The 20,351-nt window shown below is 45.0% G+C and overlaps 1 protein-coding gene across 4 annotated transcripts; it reads left to right on the top strand.

Moving 5' to 3' along the window:
* The first annotated feature begins 2,051 nt into the window (after positions 1-2,051).
* On the top strand, positions 2,052-18,441 carry LOC115175953 (syntabulin). Of its 4 annotated transcripts, none has more exons than XM_029735654.1 (8): positions 2,052-2,069; positions 8,380-8,434; positions 8,757-8,943; positions 9,885-10,079; positions 14,175-14,274; positions 14,638-14,784; positions 16,395-16,547; positions 16,687-18,441. In XM_029735654.1, exons 2-8 carry the CDS (start codon positions 8,411-8,413, stop codon positions 17,807-17,809), a joined length of 1,929 nt encoding a protein of 642 aa, XP_029591514.1. In that variant the 5' UTR covers positions 2,052-2,069; positions 8,380-8,410; the 3' UTR covers positions 17,810-18,441. The 4 variants fall into 4 exon arrangements, with proteins under 4 accessions (XP_029591514.1, XP_029591505.1, XP_029591488.1 ...); XM_029735645.1 differs by lacking the exon at positions 2,052-2,069 and adding an exon at positions 2,145-2,264; XM_029735628.1 differs by lacking the exon at positions 2,052-2,069 and adding an exon at positions 4,352-4,386.
* The last annotated feature ends 1,910 nt before the right edge of the window (positions 18,442-20,351 follow it).

Genomic DNA, 20,351 nt, shown 5'->3' with positions numbered 1-20,351 from the left:
AGGGACTGGGAGACTAGTCAGGATTGAGGGAAACATGAGCAAAGTACAGAGATCCTTGATGAAAACCTGCTCCAGAGCACTCAGGTCCTCAGACTGGGGCAAAAGTTCACCTTCCAACAGGACAATGACCCTAAGCACACAGCCAAGACAATGCAGGAGTGGCTTTGGGACAAGTCTCTGAATGTCCTTGAGTGGCCCAGCCAGAGTGGAGAGACCTGAAAATAGCTCTGCAGGGACACTCCCCATCCAACCTGACAGAGCTTGAGAGAATCTGCAGAGAAGAATGCGAGAATGTTTTTATATTTGCAAAAATGTCTAAAAAACTGTTTTTGCTTTGTCATGATGTGGTATTGTGTGTTAATGTATTTTAGAATAAGGCTGTAATGTACAAAATGTGGAAAAAGTCAAGGGGTCTGAATACTTTCCGAATGCACTGTCTATGGATATAAAGATACATGAGCCAAAAAGTGGACCTGCAGAATGGAATAAATTATAAGACCTCTATTATTCATTTTATTTTGTCAGTTCCACCAGCTAATCGTAGATGTTTTTAGATTGCATAATTTAAGGGCCAATGTACACTACATGATCAAAAGTATGTGGACACCTGCTCGTCGAACATCTCATTGCAAAATCATTAAAATGGAGTTGGTCCCCCCTTTGCTGCTATAACAGCCTCAACTGTTCTGGGAAGGCTTTCCGATAAATGTTGGAACATTGCTGCGGGGACTTGCTTCCATTCAGCCACAAGAGCATTAGTGAGGTCAGGCACTGATGTTGGGCGATTAGGCCTGGCTCGCAGTCGGCATTCCAATTCATCCCAAGTGTGTTCAATGGGGTTGAGGTCAGGGTTCTGTGCAGGCCAGTCAAGTTCTTCCACACCGATCTCGACAAACCATTTCTGTATGGACCTCAATTTGTGCATGGGTGCTTTGTCATGCTGAAACAGGAAAGGGCCTTCCCCAAACTGTTGCCTCAAAGTTGGAAGCACAGAATCATCTAGAATGTCATAATATTTCCCTTCACTGGAACTAAGGGGCCTAGCCCGAACCATGAAAACCAACCAGTAGCTACCGAAGTGTCTAGCCAGCCAAGCTAGCTACAGAAACCAAACCCATCAAATACACTAGCTAAAAATGAACACTTTTTATCATGACTTACACCAACATCCTTTGCTTGCCCATTCACTAAATATACTGTTAAATAACTCTGACTGACAACCAATAGCTTAAGGATGCATAGCGCTAATTCTAGCTTATTAGCATTAGCCAACCCTTATACTGAGGGAGACAATTCAGTTAGCTACCACCAACCATGCCCAAACCTGTAACTCTGCGGCTGCTGCTGCACTTTAACTTTTTGGTTGTCCTGCCCTCTACACCTCATTCACTGCTGCCTCAACCTGCTCAACCTGCTTGCACTCTTTCGGGAAAAGTTTATGAATATCCAGACTCTGATTGAGTGACAAGCATTTTGCTGAGTGATGATGTTAACATCTAACCGGTGCTGCAAGGGTGGGAGAGGGGTCAAGGGACGTGAGTGGTCCACTGCGATGTGAAATGGCACTGTGTCATTCTAGGGGCTTTTTTCAGTGCCTTCTGCCTAGCGCATTATATTGTATTATTTATTTTTGTCACAAAAAATGTGTCAGTAAAACGTTTTCTTATAAATACTGCATAGTGCAAGTGATGTGTGGTTATGGGAACTTATATCAGACTGAAATGTAAGAAGTTTGGGGGCTGGAGAAAAAAAAGGCCTAAAGATGCCACTGCTAAATTCCTGGACTCGCCCAGTGACTTCAGCACCATGGACAGGAAACTCTAAGCCGCGCCCCAATCAGACGGACATTGCCTGAGATGCAACTATATTGTTTCAAAATGCAGATGTTTGTTGTTATTTCATGCATTTGTTGTTGTCACACACCCTGATATTATTGTCTGTGTCATTCTACATAGGCTATGGGAGGCGGGAAGTAGGCGATTTCAGGACGGAACAATGCCTGCGTTATGTAAACCAACACTGTTGGAACATTGGTCATATTTGACTTCGAGCGCGCGCTGTCACTGTTGGTGAGTGTTTAGCAGCTTCATCTTCGTCCAATCCTGTGTGCACAGTGTAATTTCCACATATCAAAACACAGTGGGATGGGCTCGACAGTCAGACTTGTGATGAACACTGGAGTAATGAGGGACTCGTTGTGGTATCCGTGATTTAGGCTACACCCGCATCCTTTGCGACTGGGGGAATCATCACCAAACATCCAGGCTAGTATAATTATATGTTTATGTAAATAGCTTGATGAAAACATTTTGGAAAAAATAGGAATAGGAAAAAACGATACGCATGTCATTCTGATTTCTAGCTAGCCTATGATGCTGTTTACTTTCCCATTTCTTATCACAATTTGCTGTCCATCGACATATTGTCGTATTTAGTTAAATTCGAAATTCTGATTGTAAAATACAAAAAATGGTCAGGTTAAGTTTGAACTCATACAGCTCTTGATCATATTCAGCACTACGAGACAGTGGACAGCGCCACTGATTTCAACTGCGTATTAAAATAATCCCATGGGCGACCATCCCCCTATGCATTGACATCTTTCTTCTGGGATTACAAGAGCGACAAAACATGTTTTGGTAGCTATATTTCAGTAAATTTATGGGCTAGACTATATGTTTTGTATTCGTTGCTGGATTTTGTGAGAATGGTCTAAAATCATTGACAAACCATCAATCTTAAGAATTCATACATGTGGCGGGAAACTTTTGATATTAGGCCTGCCTTTGGTGTTAAACTTGGGCAGAGCAGGTAAGAAAAACAAACCAAAAAACAACTACAATAACCTTCATCAAAGTCACCATGAAGCACATCACATACTGTAACTTATACATGGACAAACATGGTCAGCATTTGCAGAAACAGATATTATAAGGATATTAAGGAACGTTTTGCCATCATAAATTGGCTGATGTGAGCTGTCTGTATTCTCTGTAAATAATGTGTGTATTTAGTTATGGGTCTTTTGTGGGTGTCTATGCACACCATAAGCGTCAGGTTGATAAGGATAATCTATGTTGGCACTATCAAAGCACTATATAGAACTGGACATTTTCAGATGTGGTTTTATTGGAGAAACTGTGAACATTATCAAAAGACAGAAAATTAGACACCTTGAAACACAGTTTCTATCATCATCCTGAATGCTCACACACATGTTTGCATGTACACACACACACACACACACACACACACACACACACACACACACACACACACACACACACACACACACACACACACACACACACACACACAATGTCCTGTCCAATAAACTTATGTTCTCTGTTTTTATATGGTTTTCAATATATGATTATGTGCCATACCATATGTCAACCCGCTCAGAGGAAAATATTGGATTATATAATGCTTCATACAGTTGACTGCCCTAAAGTGCATACTCAAACCAAGCAGGCAGACTAAATACAGATTGAACAGATTAAGGACGCAGTATCGCGAGATAATTCCCAGCTCAGAAATAACCTTACGTCTCTAGTGCAACGCAAATAACAAATAAAACTACTTGAATTAAATGAAACCATTATACCCACTAAATAGGCTTTCATAACTAAATTAGTTGTCTTGTTAAAATATGAGCTTGCCATACCCTGTAGACCTGTGCAGCTATTTAAAGGCCCAGAGGTCTTATATATTTCCACACGATGTTGGAAAAATACTGTGAAAATGTGAAAATTATGATAATACCCTTTTAGTGTAGAGCTGTTTGAAAAGACCACCTAAAATGTCAGCCTGTTTTGGTGGGATGGCATTTTGGCCTGACTGGTGACACCCCCAGCTGTTAAATTTGTGAATAGACCAAGTACAAAGAGCGTTCCAAACCTCTCTGCCAATGACAGCTAATTTGAGTTTTCCCCTCCCCACTCAGATCACTACCAGACAGTCCTAGCAAAATTTTTGTTTGAGAAATTGCTCTCAATTTTTTTCATTTTTCATTTTTTTCAATTAAAACAATCACAGCAAGGTACATAAATTGTTACCCAGAAATGATTTGATATTGCGATAAACGGCTGCAAACCACTAGAAGAGATGAGTAACCTTGCCTGCAGAACAGATCATTTATGTTAACTCCCAAAGACTTTAGCTTGGTGGGCTAACATAGTCTTTAGTTATGCAGAACACCTGGGTTTGATACCCAGTTGATTGCATAAGTTCCAGCCTTAGGACCAAAGCCAGGAACATTGTGAACAACACAGCCAGGTCACCCGTGATACAAGTCAGTATTAGACGTCCATCCATGTCTGAGGATGTCAGGAGATGATGTGGAAACCAGCCACAAGAGGCAACAATGAGTGCTGTTAGTTTCAAGTAGGTTTCTGCTTCTGATGTGGACAGGGATGGGGGATGGGTGTAAGCGTCTACCTCTTGTGCCAAAGGTTGCATGTTCAAATCCAGCTCTAGAAAGTTGTTTTTGAGATTTTTTCCCCTTACCTTAAACTCAACATGAATGCCTAACCTTAAGATTTCAACGCTTGAGAAACATGGACGAACATCTAATTCTGACGTAAGACTGTGAGAGCTTGTTGCAGATGGTCACGTTGTTTTGTATCTTATCTACCGAGAGCATGCATGGGTAGGCTTAGATGAAAACATCTCTCTCTCTCTGTGAATCTGAGGCTGTCAACCTTCCACCCATGTCTCTATCTGCTAAGGAACCACCAGGGTCACATTTACCTGCATGGAAAATGAAATGTTTTAAAATATTTTGAAACGGAAAGTGAAAATATGTGCTTCTTATTTGACAAGTCCAGGTAGTCTCTCACGGTTTCAGTCCCTTTTCTTTGATCTTTTCTTCTACCTGGGTCATTCCTCATGGCCCAGGAGAAGGATATTTACAAGCCCTGCTGAGATTCAATCAGCATTGAGACACTGTATGGACATTATACGACAACAACTATTGAGTATAGCAATGCACAAACTTGATTGCATTTTCCTGACATTGATTGCTGCTGATGTGCACAGAGACAACGGCTCACGTGCGCTTGCTCATATGGAAGCACACCTAACCTTGTTGTAACACTCCCCCCACACTGCCCTAGGCCACACCCAAAGTAAACCACATCGACCTTTGTTATGTTGCAGGAGGAAAACCCTCCTATTGCACGCTTGGAAGATGCAGAACACAGAACTGTCTGCAAATTTCATTGGCCCCATTTAGCCTGTGTCTTCCTTGCAGTAATTTTCCTCTGTTGCTAAGTATGTTGCTAGGGCATGGTTTGGTTGGTAGCTCTGAGACTGTGCCTGCTGCCTAATCTGATTCCACTTTGAAGCTGTGTGCCAGCTATCCAAAGGCGGGTAGAAACAAAAGGAAAACATATCGAGGCATAAAATGCTGGTGTACTGCTGTTGTATTGTGATGCTCATAACACACTTCTCAGTTGCCTTAAAAAAGGTACAAAAAGCTGAGCTCATTTCAGATGAACATTTGGGGTGTTCTCATATCAGGGCTGTAGGACCTAGAAGACTAAAAGTGCATACAATCTGGTATAAAACCTGCCTTCAAGTATTATTTTTTGTGGTTTAGCTGTTTAACTAATTTCTTCACCCTTACTTGCTGAAAACATACCCGTAGTGTAAGACATGATAGTCAGGGTACACAATGTATTTCAGGATGGGTGTTTGCTTGGGGACAGGGACAGCAGATGTCCTGAGTTACATTTACTAACATCCTGGGTGCCATGCAGTCAAAATAAAGAGATAGCATTTGGACTGTAAGGGGGAAAAGTCCGGATTCAGTAAAGCGATAACGAATCAGACCTTAGGGGTCAATTACGTAATTTTGAAAAAAAAAGAAAAAAAAAGAAAATCAAACACGTACATAACCAACCTTTAAGCGATGATGCTAAGAGAGGCACAACATTCAACAGGAGAGAGGGAATGGATAAGGAATGGAGTGATGTTATAATGTGCAGTCAGGCATTATGTGAACCATGATTTATTCAGCCATCAAACATTAATAAAACATACACTTTTGTGCATGTACTGGAGCCTGGATGTCTTTGTATGTCTGTGTCAAAATGGAGATGTCACGTCCTGACCAGTAAGGAGTCATTTTGTTATTGTAGTATGGTCAGGATGTGGCAGGGGTGTGTTTGATTTATGTGTTTTGGGTTTTTGGGTAATGTTCTATGTTGTCTATTTTTATGTTTGAATGTCTAACCAGGTTTTGGTTTGGCCTTCAATTGGAAGCAGCTGTTCTTCGTTGCTTCTAATTAGAGGCCATATTTAAGTAGGGGGTTTTTGTCACTGTGTTTGTGGGTAGTTGTTCCATGTATAGCTGTGTAGCCTTACAGGACTGGTTTTGGTCGTTGTTTGTTTCTTTTGTTCAGTGTTCACGTTTATCCAAATAAAAAAAGAAGATGAGCACAATACCCGCTGCGACTTGGTCCACTTTTTACGACGCGCCTGACAGAACTACCCACCAAACGAAGACCAAGCAGCGGGGTTTGGAGCACCAGGGAGAAGGATGGACTTGGAGTGATGAATGACGATTCTGGGAGGACAAACTAAGGGAGCTAGAGGAGACCAGGAGGCAACCCCCCAATTGTTTTTTGGGGGGGGCACATGGGGAGTTGGGCAGAGTCAGGATGCAGACCTGAGCCAACTCCCCGTGCTTATTACAGGGAGCGACGGATCAAGAAAGCACCGAGCTATGCGGAAATGCGCACTATATTGCCCAGAAGCATTCCAAGGCCGGTGCAATTGGTTAAAGCTCCTCAGTATGGCCAGGCGATGTTGAGCACTCAGCCAGCAAGGGTTGTGCAGACCTCCAGTGCATCTCCAGGGTCGAGTTTACCCTGATCCTGCTCCTCACACTAGCCCTGAGGTGTGTGTCACTAGGCTGGCACCTCCAAAGCCAGCCCCACGCATCAGGCCTCTAGTGCGCCTGCCCAATCCAGTACGTCCTGCTCCTCGCACTAGCCTTGAGGTGCGTGTCACCAGTCTGGCGCCTCCAAAGCCAGCCCCACGCATCAGGCCTCTAGTGCATCTGCCCAGTCCAGTACGTCCTGTTCCTGCTCCTCGCACTAGCCCTGAGGTGCGTGTCACTAGTCTGGCGCCTCCAAAGCCAGCCCCACGCATCAGGCCTCTAGTGCGCCAGCCCAGTCCAGTACGTCCTGTTCCTGCTCCCCGCACTCAGTGCGCCTCCATAACCTGGTACAGCCAGTGCCTGCTGTGAGCACTTGGCCTCCAGTGTCGCCCGCCAGTGTCGCCCGCCAGTGTCGCCCGCCAGTCCGGCGCCGCCAGTCCGGCGCCGCCAGTCCGGCGCCGCCAGAGTCGCCCCTCAGCCCAGAGCCTTCATACCCGCTGCGCCTTGGTCCACTTTTTACGACGCGCCTGACAGGAGAGGGTGAATTCAACTACGTGTATAGGGTCTGTGTAAATCAATATAAACACAAAACGCCATACACTATTATTCTGTCATTCTTATCTCAATATTCAGTGAGCAGTTTGCCGGTGTTACACTCTGGTGTCATCTTTTTGATAGCAAAAAGGCTCTTTGGCACAGGATCCCAAAAGGATGAAATGTCATAATTCTATTATGTTTCTTGGCAGAATGAATCATAGCACTGAGGGAAAACTTAGTCAGCCCCTCTCTAATAGATGTGCCACCGCACTTTGACTCTGTACATAGCCTCGCTATTCTTTTACTTAACACTTATTTTTCTTAAAACTGTATTGTTGGTTAAGGGCTTGTAAGTAAGCATTTCACTGTAATGTTTACACCTGTTGTATTCGGCACGTGACAAATACAATTTTATTTTATTTGACATGTTTGAATATGCTGCTGTGTGCTTTCCACCTAGTGGGACATAATTTATTCATTTACTTCTAAATGAAGAGTTAGAAACACACCCAGTTCCTCTCTGCAGCATCACTCACGACTCGATTTCAATCATCATTCCATTATATCGATACATAATCGGATAATGGATTTTAGGTTGTATTTTCTGTGGCACATGCATGTGAAGAACAGTAAGCCTGGGTTTTATTGGATTTAAGAAACGGTCTCATGCCTTTGTTCCATGTTTGAGGAAATACATGCAAAATATTTTCAAGTAAAACAAAAATGTTTTCAATCTGGTAGCCTATATTTGATGTGAGCTCACTTGTTTAATGACCAAGGTCCGGTCAGTGTCTGTGCCATCTGTGCCAGGCTGGGGTGGACGTAGGCGGAGGTGACATTATTTACATAACAGATTTCGGAGAGTCGCCCTTGTTAGTAAATGGTTCAGTGCCTGTGTGCCACGTCAGGATGCCTTGGACAGAAATGCATCTCACCTAGTTTTACTTTTCTCACAGATCCAAAGGGGAAAACGCAGCGTTAAGCACAATGGGACCATTCCAGGAATATGAGGTGGGTGTCATTGCAACACTTTGAAAGTTGATCATTCTTGCTATATTAGGCTATCATTTTTAATCTTAACAATTCCACTAATATTTTTGTAAAATTTTCATGAAATTAATAGTGATAAGTGATAGAATGATAATCTAATCTAGACTGTCACATTAGTAGACCATAATTATTTCACGATTGTGCTTGTGTGACAGAGCTAATGTAGTAAGACAAAAACAAAATGCGCAAAGCTATATTTGCGCACACCGATTCTCGTATGAATTTGATTTGTTCTTGTGGCAAAAATTCAAGTGGCGAGTTGTGATACCTGTATGGTTCTCAGGAAAAGAAGTCACCAGGGAAGGAGAGCCCCCGCAGCCGCATCCCACGCTTGATCCTCCATCCTTTCCACCCTAATGAGAAAGGGTCACCCCTGTCCGAATCACCCATTTCAGAGGAGGAGGGTAAGGACTGTGACATCAGCTCGGATAACTCCAAACGGACCATCAGCACCAACAGCTTTTGCTCAGGTATGTGGTTCCCATGTTTTAGATCATGGTTAGGGTGCATCATAAAAGTCTAAAATAGTTCTTCTAATCTCAGTAAATTGATCTGAAAACAAAATTAATAGGAATTTGCTTTCACCTGTCAGTATTGTCACATTGTTGATGGCAGCCAGGGCAGTACTGGCAAGGGCAAATGGGCTGGTCTATCTTTAGCCCAGTGGGCCTTCCTAAATCTAATTTGTGTGTGCAGAATTAATGCCCGCCAGTGTGTTAGAAATGCCCAGGACGATTTCTGATTCCAGTCCGTCCCTGCTGCAAGGATTCATCATATAAAAATGTCTGAAATCATGCCAACGCACTTATGTTAGGCTTTGTTACACCATTCTGGCCAAGTAGGCCAAATCCACATCATATCACACACACACGTCAGGGTGTTGATTACATAATCATGCATTGGAGATTGAGAGTGTTGCCAAGTCAAATTATGTAAAGAGAAGTCCTCATCATATGAAAGCTCGTTAATTACTGTTTCAATCAACTAGCATACTTTTTTCTAGATGACATCAACTGTTGAAACAAATCTGAATTACACAAGGCTAACAACTTACCATAAACAACAAAGTTGGCAAACAGAAGTTTGCTTAATACTTGGCATTATTCCAGAAATGACCTAGCCTGCTGTAGTAGGTCTAGCTTCTTTTCTTTATTGACAACAGTTAAACCTAACCAAAATTAGGTTACAACATATTGATGTATATTGAATAATATTAAGTCATCATGGAAGTTTGACACCCCTTTCACCTCCCTTCTGCTACCATAACACAGTGCTGTGGTGTTGGTAATATGAACCCTGTTGGTTGGATGAGTTACAGTACGAACAGATCAGAGTGCAAGGTCTCTCTTAAAGATTGACTGCTGTGTGTTCCATGCTGCATGCGTATTCTTGGCTATACCTGTCTACATAGATGACACTGGCTGCCCCAGTAGTCAGTCTGTGTCCCCCTCCAAAACCCTGTCAGGGTCAGACAACAGTCCACAAGGATCCCCCACGCCCACCGCCGAGTGCAAGACCAAGGTGAAGAGGGTGAGGATGATGGCAGAGTGGCACGCACCGCCGCCAAGGCACAAGAGGGAGCAGCGATCATCCACATTGCCCAGAGGTAGGCCACTGCAGGAAATGGCTTCAGGTTTATTTTTGTATGTGGGGTTAGGAGGCTCGTACATACTATAAGGGCACAGGGCAAGACCCAGATGCAGACACGGGAGGCAGATGGTTTGAGTCTGACATTTATTATAATCCAAGTGGCAGGCAAGAGATTGTCGTGGACAGACAAGAAAGTCAAAACCAGATCAGAGTTCAGGAGGTACAGAGTGGCAGGCAGGTTCGAGGTCAGGGCAGGCAGTATAGTTTGGCAGGCAGGTTCAGAGTCAAGGCAGGCAAGGGTCAAAATCGGGAGGACTAGAAAAGCAGGAGCATGGAAAACCACGCTGGTTGACTTGACAAGACGAACAGGGAACACCGGAATAAATACCCAAGGACTAATGGGGAAGACGGGTGACACCCGGAGGTGGGTGGAGACGATCACAAAGACAGGTGAAACAGTACCCCCCCCAGGGGCGCCACCTGGCATGCTACCTGGGTGCATATCTGGCTGACGGCGGTGAAAGTTGGTGATGAGGGCTTGGTCCAGGATGTCTTTAGCGGGAACCCAACACCTCTGCTCCGGGCCTCCCAGTCAACTAGGTACTGGAAACCCCTGCCCCGTGGTTGAACCCTCAGGAGGCGTCTCACCATGTACACTGGCTGACCTTCGGTGACAAACGGGGGGGATGGGCCTAGAAACAGAAGGACTGTGAGACAAGGGCTTAATCTTGGACACATGAAAAGTAGGATGAACACAGAGGGTACGGGGTAACAGCAGGCGAACAGCAGTGGGACTAAGGACTCTAGAAGATGAGGAAAGGACCAATGAAACGGGGGGGAAAGTTTACGGGATTCCACCCAGAGGGGCAGGTCCCGTGTGGACAACCATACCCTCTGCCCGACCCGATAGTGGGGAGGCTGATTCCTCCTTCGAATGCTCCATGGGATGAGTCCAGTAGCTGAGCAGGTAAGAGTGTTCCTAGCATATTCCACCCAGACCAGTTGCTGGCTCAAGGTGGTGGGGTTACTAGCAACGAGACGCCAAAGTGTTGTCTCCATGTCTTTATTGGCTCGCTCCGACTGGCCGTTGGATTGGGGATGAAACCCGGAGGACAGCCTGGCCGATGACCTGATAATGATGGGAAACGCCTTCAAGAATCAGGACGAGAACTGAGGACCCCGATCCGAGATCATGTATACTGGGAGTCCATGGATTCGGAAGACGTGCTGCACCCTGAGTTGGGCCGTCTCCTTGGCTGAAGGTAACTTGTGAAGAGGGATGAAATGGGCAGCTTTGGAAAACCTATCCACCACCGTCAGAATGGTGGTGTTGCCATCTGATGGGGGAAGCCCAGTGACAAAATCCAGGGAAATATGGGACCAGGGGCAATGAGGGACAGGGAGTGGCTGAAGGAGGCCAGACGGAATTTGCTGCGGAGGAGTCTTGCTTTGAGAGCACACCAATGCATGCGGCAATGAAGGCTGAGACATCAGGAGCCATGGTGGGCCACCAGAAGCGTTGTCGGAGGAAAGCCAGGGTACGACGAGCCCCAGGATGACAGGTAAGCCTGGAGGAGTGAGCCCATTCCAGGACTTGAGGCCATGTCGAATCAGGAACCAAAATCCGGGTAGCCAGCCAGCCCCCCCCCCCCAGGGTCCGGCTGTGAACGTTGCGCCTTCCGGACCAGAGCCTCAATACCACAAAAAACCGACACCGCCAAACATGAGGCAGGGAGGATGTCTCAGATTCAGAGGGCGTGGCAGTGGAACTGTACACATGGGATAGAGCGTCCGGCTTCATGTTTTTGGACCCTGGCCGGTAGGAGATGGTGAAATTTAAGCTGGTAAATAACAGGGCCCAACGAGCTTGCCTTGGGTTGAGGCGCTTGGCAGAGTGGAGGTATTCTAAATTATTAAGGTCCAACCATACCAAAAATGGATGTCCCGCCCCTTCCAGCCAGTGCCTCCACTTCTCCAGAGCCATCTTAACCGCTAGGAGTTCACGGTTCCCAACGTCATAGTTCCACTCCGCAGGGTTGAGACATGAAGGCACAGGGAGGAAGCTTTTGGTCCTGGACGGATTGCTGGGAAAGGATAGCCCCTACTCCCACATCGGCAGCGTCAACCACAAACTGACGAGTCAGGTCTGGATGCAGACACGGGAGGCAGATGGTTCGAGTCTCTGATATTTACTATAATCCAAGGGGCAGGCAAAAGAATGGTCGTGGACAGGTAAAAGATCATAAACAAGGTCAGAGTTCAGGAGGTACAGAGTGGCAGGCAGGCTCAAAGTCAGGGTAGGCAGTATGGTCAGGCAGGTGAGTTCAGAGTTAAGGCATGCAAGGGTCAAAATCCAGGGACTAGCAAAAGCGAGATAAGAAAAAGCAGGCACATAGAAAACCACGCTTATTGACAAGACAAGCAGGGAACACCGGAATAAATACCCAGGGACTAATGGGGAAAATGGGTGACACCTGGAGGTGGGTGGAGACAATCACAAAAACAGGTGAAACAGATCAGGGCGGGACACATATGTTGTCCTAGTAGATCTTAGGTTTTTCTCTCAATTCTGATTCTGTTTATATTTATTTGTTTGATTGAAGTACTTGTCTAACTATTAATTGAAATAGATCTACAAAATAGATCTATGTCAGATTAAAATATATATGAAATAACCATGTGAAATGGTTTCTTGTAGACCAGGGTTGGGCTCAATTAAAATTGAAGGCAGTCAATTCAGGAAGTAAACTAAAATCATAATCCAATAATAGAAAAAAGGGCATTTATTTTCAATTACTTTTCAATTAACTCAAAAGTAAAAGCTATTTATTTCGAAAGTTAAATGTCTGCATTTTAAATTAAAATAATTTATTGATTGACTGCCTTTAATTCAAATTAAGCCAAACCCTGATTTCTAAATGCTTTGTGTGTATACACAATCTACAAAGTATTGTTTTCATGTAATTTGAGCAGTAGAAGGTAAACAACAATGATTTGCTTGGTGAGAGAATGGGAGAATCTCAATTGTACAACACCCATTGGAGGAGACACTCAGAGTGGCAGGACCTTTGGCTTTCTCATCCAGTAGTGTTTGAGAAGGAAGCGAGACGCTAAAACCTTTTTGTTTTTTTATGAGTATGCAATTGAGGTACTCCCTATGGCAACATCCTAAATACCTCTCACAGTGTTCACTTCCCTTCATGGATTTGAAAGGAACTGACTGGTATAAGAAATATGGTAGAAACATCCCCATGCCTACACCAATCCAATGCCTTTACATTTCTGGGGAATACTGAACGAGTGCAGGAAGAAGGAGATATTATTGGGACGCATTCAATGGTTGTGTTCCCCTGCTCAGACATTGTATGCCTTAACCAATTGTTGCATGACACTTCATTGATTGTGCCTTAGGGCACCAGATTGCTATAACATATGTCATATGATGTGGTTAGCTGATATGGAAAATAGTTATCCTGGCCTGACATGCGTCAGCAACGTCTGTGCAGAGGAATGCCAACATTGAGGGGACTCGATTAATCTGGCCCGGGCACCCTGTTTGAAACCCACATTGAAGTTGGCTCAAAACAAAAGTGATGTAATTAAGCACGTGGAGTAATGAGTAGGATTCTGTGTTTTCACATGCAAAAGTTATTGCTTTTGATATGAATACTTTATCTGCCTTCCAAATTAAAAATAGTTTGAAAATTCAAACATATACTGTATGGAAAGGAGATTGTTTCTGGATGATGCGCCATGCTGCCTTGTTGACGACATGACCAAGCAGCGCAGATTACGGTTTGATTTGAGAAGGGCATACTGGTGCCCCGAGGCTCAGCATAATTGAATCCGCCCAATGGTTTGAGCAAGGTTCCAATCCAGAGAGGCTGCTGATTGGATAATTAATGTTGGACCTGAGGTTTTTCAATTTGGCTGATTAGTAGTCGTTAACAGTCAGACTTCACGTATTGGTTGGCAGCACATTGTACCTGCAATTGACTCACTCAGTGTAGAAGGTTCAGTTTTGTTGTTAGTTAATCATAAATTCACAGTGAGCACTTTACTATGGTTTTATCAAATGGAAAGAGATGCTACTCAGTGTGTCTGACTACAGGTAGCGAGGCAGACTTCAGCTCCTCCAGCAGCACGGGCAGCCTAAAGAGAGGGGAGAACCTGGCCCAAAACTGCACTGGGAAGAAGATCTCCTCACACAGGTGATATATGGGGTGGCTCTGTTTCTCTACTGCCTCCATTCTAGAAGCAGACACTGATTTACCATTATCTTACCCCACCAGTGGGTGTTACATTTTAAAGGGCCAGTTTCCCAGACCCAGATGCAGCCTTTATCCTAAACTAAAATGCACTTTCAACAAAAATGTCATTGGGTCTGGGAAACTGTTCCTAAAAGTATAGCTATGCTATTTCTTTAAGGCTGTCTCTTTTCCCCGCTGGTGTGTTTTTAAATTATTATTTAAAAAAAATTCTCCCAATGATAAATGGACAACATTACAAGACTGATGTTGTGGAAAATGTAATCTCCTTAGTTTTGCCTAACTACTGCACGTATTTTCCCACAGTCGTGGTGCCCACATCAGGAGCCTCCCGATGTTCAAGCTGGCAGGGAGCCCCTCAGCATCCCATGATGCAGAGCTCTATGCCCCGTACAGGACAGTCCCCTCATCCACCAACAGCAGCAGCAACTCCAGCCCCACAATACCCTCCAGGTAAACAGCCATGTCATACCCACACCACATACACTGGCCAGTTCCAGAAACAACCTCCAGTGTTACCCCTTCTGGTATTTATTTTGCCATATTGCTTATCTAGACAGGGCCTAGATCTGAAATGATTGGATAGCTCAAAGCAATATGGCAATTCCACCTAGCCTATCAAAGGACAAGAGCAACTACCATGTTCCTATCATTTCATTTTAACATGAAATGCCCTAGGAAGAAGGGGCTAGGGGTCCATTTGTAATGGTGCATCTGTTGCTCTGGGAGGGGTGGGCATTCACTAGGTGGGGAAAGGGTGGATAGATTAGGCTCTATGCCGGGGCTCATCTCCTTTTCTGAGACGGGGATTATATTGGTCAGGATTGGGCTATGACAAGATTAGAGGATTTTATAAACAGTCTGGATTTTGTTATTGTGTGCACCGGTGTCAACCTTGGGTTTATAGGAGAGGAAGAGGTCATGAATATTTGATTACTCAGTCGATAGCCTGGCTGCATTCATGCCTCTTTTTTTTTTTTTTTTTTTTTTTTTTTTTTTTTACTTCGCACATTTTGTGGTAGTGCTTCTGGGTTCTCGTGTTGCTATGTGGCAGAATATTCACTCGAGGGTTCCTGTGCTGCCATGACAGCAGCACTGCATGAACAAGCTCAACCTTGCCTTTCTGCTCAGACTGTAAGATGACTAACCAGAGCCCTCTTGAATTCAGCCCACAGGCTTAATGTGAGTCGTTCCCTATGCAACACAATCCCTACTTATGTATCTTATGCGGACGTGAAAACGTCCATGACTGCATTTTTGTTTCTCGAGTCATTTTTATTGGTACAGGTTTTTTATTCCTTGTTCCCCTCAGCTCTCTTCTGCCTGGCTGGGTTTTGTGTGACGTCCTTGTTCTCTCGCTACTTTCTGCTAGCCTGTTCTATTTCTGGCAGGGATGCAGACTCCCATCAAAGCACAAGTCCCAGGTTGTTGCTAGGATATAGTGCTAGCTTTTAAGCCTGTGTGAAAGAGGAGCTGTTCTGCATACTAGCCAAATCCATCCTTCGACACGTTTCATCATTCCTTTTTTAGGCCTGATCACAGGGATATTTCAGAACTGCTGATGTATAATTGAAGTTCAATGTACTTGTACTAATTTTAAAAACAGTTTAGGTATTTCAGCAAAAACACTTAACTTGTAGATTACAGCCAAGCAAATGTAATTTGGGCTTTCCCTCATTGTTTCCCTAGCCATCCCTGACGGCTTTTGACCAACCGGCCATTTTAGCTTTTTGCAGCATGAAGTCGGCTGGCTGGTTAGCTTATGTCCTGACAGTGCTATCCCCAGTCAGACAAAGTAATAACCTTGCCCAGCTTCTTTTTTTTCTTTTTTTTCTAAAACAAGCTGTTTTGTGTCATGTGAGTTGCACCAATCCCTTTATTTTTTTCATGGCCTAGTTCCTTCCCCACAACTGATGGAGCCTACTTTAGATGGGGCTCAGCACTGTTCGTTGTACTGAACACAGTACAGGATGGTGTGTCCTCTTCCTCAGTGTCCATGTTGAGAAAAAGATGGTGTCTCACCAGCAGGGCAAATGTGTAATTTCCTGTCTCCTCCCCATAAGGATGACCACCAGACGTTACCACACCTGTGGGGACAACCATGGACTCAGACCCCCCAATCCAGAGCAGTACCTCACCCCCCTGCAACAGAAGGAGGTGGCCATTCGCCACCTGAGGAGCAAGCTGAGAGAAGCGGAGAACACCGTCCACGATAGGTTACCTTCTCAGTGAACATCTCATGTTTAGCTTGTTTCCTAAATGCATCCCATAGAGCACATTCCACCTGCAGTGTAGAAAAACATTGCAATCCCATACAGCTGTAACTACTAGCTAACCCTCTCTTTTCTCCCTTAGGGAGTCTGAGATCGAGGAGCTCAAGTCCCAGCTGGGCAGGATGAGGGAGGACTGGATCGAGGAGGAGTGCCACCGCGTAGAGGCGCAGCTGGCCCTGAAGGAGGCACGCAAGGAGATCAAGCAGCTCCGGCAGGTTGTGGAGACCATGAAGAGCAGTCTGATGGAGAAGGACAAGGGCATCCAGAAGTACTTTGTCGACATCAACATCCAGAACCGCAAGCTGGAGTGCCTGCTGCACAGCATGGAGATGGCCCAGAGCGGTTCCACCCTGCAAGACGAGCCAACCATGGACTTCATCTGTGGTGACTCCCCTGTCAATGATAAGCAGGGGGAGGTCGGTGACCAGGCGGTGGAGGAGATGGAAGATGGTGGACTGCTGGTCAATGACAACCTGGCGCATGTGCTCATGTCCACGGCAGTGGACTCTAGCGGTAAGCTACACTGCCACCCAGAGGCTGGTTCTGGGGTGTCCACTCTACTCCACAGTCTGAAGGAGAAGATCGCACCACTGCCTCCACCACCCTCCTCCAACACGTTCTGCTACAGCACACTCCCCTTCCCCGCTCCAGAGGAGAAGGCCGTTCAGACCGAGGTGTTGTCCTTTCCTCCTGACCTGCATGCCCTCCTGCTGCAGCTGCTGAAGTTCCATGGTGGTGCAGTTGGAGATGCTCTCCTCCCAACTTCTACCAGCCTCCTAGAAATCCCAGCACAGCAGGGCCCGGACTTGGCCCCTCTCCCGTCCACCTTAAGCCTGCCTAGCCCCTACCAGCCCATCCCAGTTCTGCCAGTGAGCCCTTACATGTTCAGTAATTCAGGGCTGTGTTGCTCAGACCCTGAGGTGATCTCCATGCGCTTCATGGAGGAGCTGGATTTTGAGGTGAGCAGTGAGGAGCCATGCAGGGCCCTCGAGATGGCTGTGGTCAACAAAAGCTATTGGAGCAGCAGCTTCCTTGTTGATCTTGTTGCTGTGGCCGTACCAGTGTTGCCCACGGTGGCCTGGCTGTATTCCCGGCATGGCGTGGATGTGGCGGCGCCAGTCTACAACATCGCAGCGTTGATCCGCGGCTGTTGCATCATGGGATTGCACTCTCTCCGTCACGTCACTCATCGGGCAGATGTGTAACGGTCTCCGACCCCCGCATGCACAGCCCAACCCCCCCCCCCCCCCCTCAACTTAAAGCACTTCAACATCCGTTAATCAGAGTATTTGTAACTCTTTAGTTTTTCTACACTTGTGAATATTAATGCTACAGTTATTACTTTAGGTTCCCACACAGTTACTTTGCACTGTGTACAGTTGTTGCTGTGAGTTAAGTCATTGTTTATGGTGAACGGATTTTGTTAATTTTATTTTCCCTCTTTCTTATCATAATTGTGTATAATCTGAGTAGGTGGTTATGCATCATTGATGTCCTGGGCTGGCACTAGTTACCCCTACTTAAAGCAACCATGTTTTTGTCTGAAAGTATTAGGATTTCTGAGGCTGGGGATGAAATTGAATGTTAGTTTGAACAAGTGTTTGTAATGGTTTATGTTCCAAAATAATCTTAAACCTGCAGCCAAAGCTTTATTAATGAACGTTCACTCTTTATTTTTCTACCTGGAAGTAGAGCGTACATGTGTAACAAATTGTTGATAGGTGTATGAGACCAACGCTTCAAAACAACCCATACTTGTTTGTGCCTGAGCTACTGTGTGTAATACTCTTAACATCAAATGTCCTAATATATTTACTATTAAAGCATGATAATCCCATCCATGTTTGATTCCTCTTGGGCATTTTCTGGTGCCAAGGGTTTAGCTGACTTTAATCCCAAGCATTTTATAGTGAACATACATTCTAAATGGCATATGTCCACAACGGTTATATTCTGTTTCATTGTTCTACAACCAATTGAGATGTATTGTCTTTCTCATGGGTGCCAATTTCAATTGGTGATTTTCAGTTTCTCTTTAAATGCCCACAAGAAGGATATTTGAGTGAGCAAATTAAACGAAAGACTTCTTGGATTTACTGTTTAATCTCCGGCTTAGAAGGGGATCCTTAATTGCAAAGCCACACAAATGTCTGAGGCCAGCTCTGAAAACGGCAGAACACAATGTTCCCGACCCTGAACACGAGGGCACATGTTTCTGCAGCCGCACAACAGCTCTTAACTACGGAACAAGTTCACATGAATTAAACAGAGCTCTGTCTGAGCCTTTGCGTATTACGAATGAACATAAATAGAAACACTATGTAAAGTGTTGGTTTCATGAGCTGAAATAAGATCAAAGATATTTTCCATATGCACAAAAAGCTTATTTTTGAGCACAAATTAGTTTGCATCCCTGTTAGTGAGCGTTTCTCCTTTGCCAAAATAATCCACCTGACCGGTGTGGCATATCAAGAAGCTGATTAAATGGCATGATCATTACGCAGGTGCACCTTGTGCTGGGGACAAAAGGCAACTCAAATGTGTAGTTGTCATGACGCATCTGTGGCATTACGTTTTGAGGGAGCGTACAATTGTCATGCTGACTGCAGGAATGTCAACCAGAGCTGTTGCCAGAGAATTCAATGTTCATTTCTCTACCATAAGCCACCCCGTAGTTGTGGAGAATTTGGCAGTACGTCCAACTGGCCTCACAACCACAGACCATGTGTAACCACACACGTCCTGGACCTCCACATCCGGCTTCTTCACCTGCGGGATCGTCTTATCCTCACCAGGGTCTTGACCTGACTGCAGTTCAGTGTTGTAATTGACTTCAGTGGGCAAATGCTCACCTTCGATGGCCACTGGCATGCTGCTCTTCACGGATGAATCCCAGTTTCAACTGTACTGGGCAGATAGCAGCTTGTATGGCGTCATGTGGGTGTTGTGCCCCATGGTGGTGGTGGGGTTATGGTACGGCCAGGCATAAGCTGCTGGCAACAAATGCATTTTAGCGAATGCACAGGGATACCGTGACGAGAACCTGAAGCCCATTGTCGTGCCAATTATCTGCCGCCATAACCTCATGTTTCAGCATGATAAATCACGGCCCCATGTCACAAGGATCTGTACACATTTCCTGGAAGCTGAAAATGTCCCAGTTCTCCCATGGCCTGCATACTCACCAGACATGTCACCCGCTGAGCATGTTTGGAATGCTCTGGATCGACATGTATGACTGTGTTTCAGTTCCCGCCAATATCCAGCAACTTCACACAGCCATTGAAGAGGAGTGGGACAACATTCCACAGGCCACAATCAACAGTCCGACCAACTCTATTCGAAGGAGATGTGTCGCACTGCATGAGGTAAATGGTAGTCACACCAGATACTGGCTGGTTTTCTGATGCATGACCCTACATTTTTTTTAAGGTATCTGTGACCAACAGATGCATATCTGTATTCCCAGTCATGTGAAATCCATAGATTAGGGACTAATTCAGTTATTCAATTGACTGATTTCCTAATATGAACTGTAACTCAGGAAAATCTTTGAAAGTGTTACATGTTGCATGTACATTTTTGTTCAGTGTTTATCAAACAAAAAATGCAATTGCTTTTAGACCTGTGAGAGTGGAACTTCCAAAGCTGCAAGATGGTGGTTCTGAGTCCGACCATCTTTGAAGAAAGGTCATGCAACAGATCAGCAGAGACTGTTTACACACACAGACTATGTTTTCACATGTC

The sequence above is a fragment of the Salmo trutta genome, chromosome 3 (genome assembly GCF_901001165.1).
Source record: "Salmo trutta chromosome 3, fSalTru1.1, whole genome shotgun sequence".
NCBI classification, from domain to species: domain Eukaryota; kingdom Metazoa; phylum Chordata; class Actinopteri; order Salmoniformes; family Salmonidae; genus Salmo; species Salmo trutta.
This window is presented reverse-complemented; position numbering and strand designations above follow the sequence as displayed.

What these genes read in the sequence shown, in the direction of transcription:
- LOC115175953 (XM_029735628.1), top strand. Translation starts at nt 4,367, where the DNA reads ATGAGTGCTGTTAGTTTCAA. An exon ending in ATCATCCACATTGCCCAGAG is followed by an intron (nt 10,080 to 14,174) that starts GTAGGCCACTGC and finishes GTCTGACTACAG; the next exon opens with GTAGCGAGGCAGACTTCAGC. An exon ending in GAGAACACCGTCCACGATAG is followed by an intron (nt 16,548 to 16,686) that starts GTTACCTTCTCA and finishes TTTCTCCCTTAG; the next exon opens with GGAGTCTGAGATCGAGGAGC.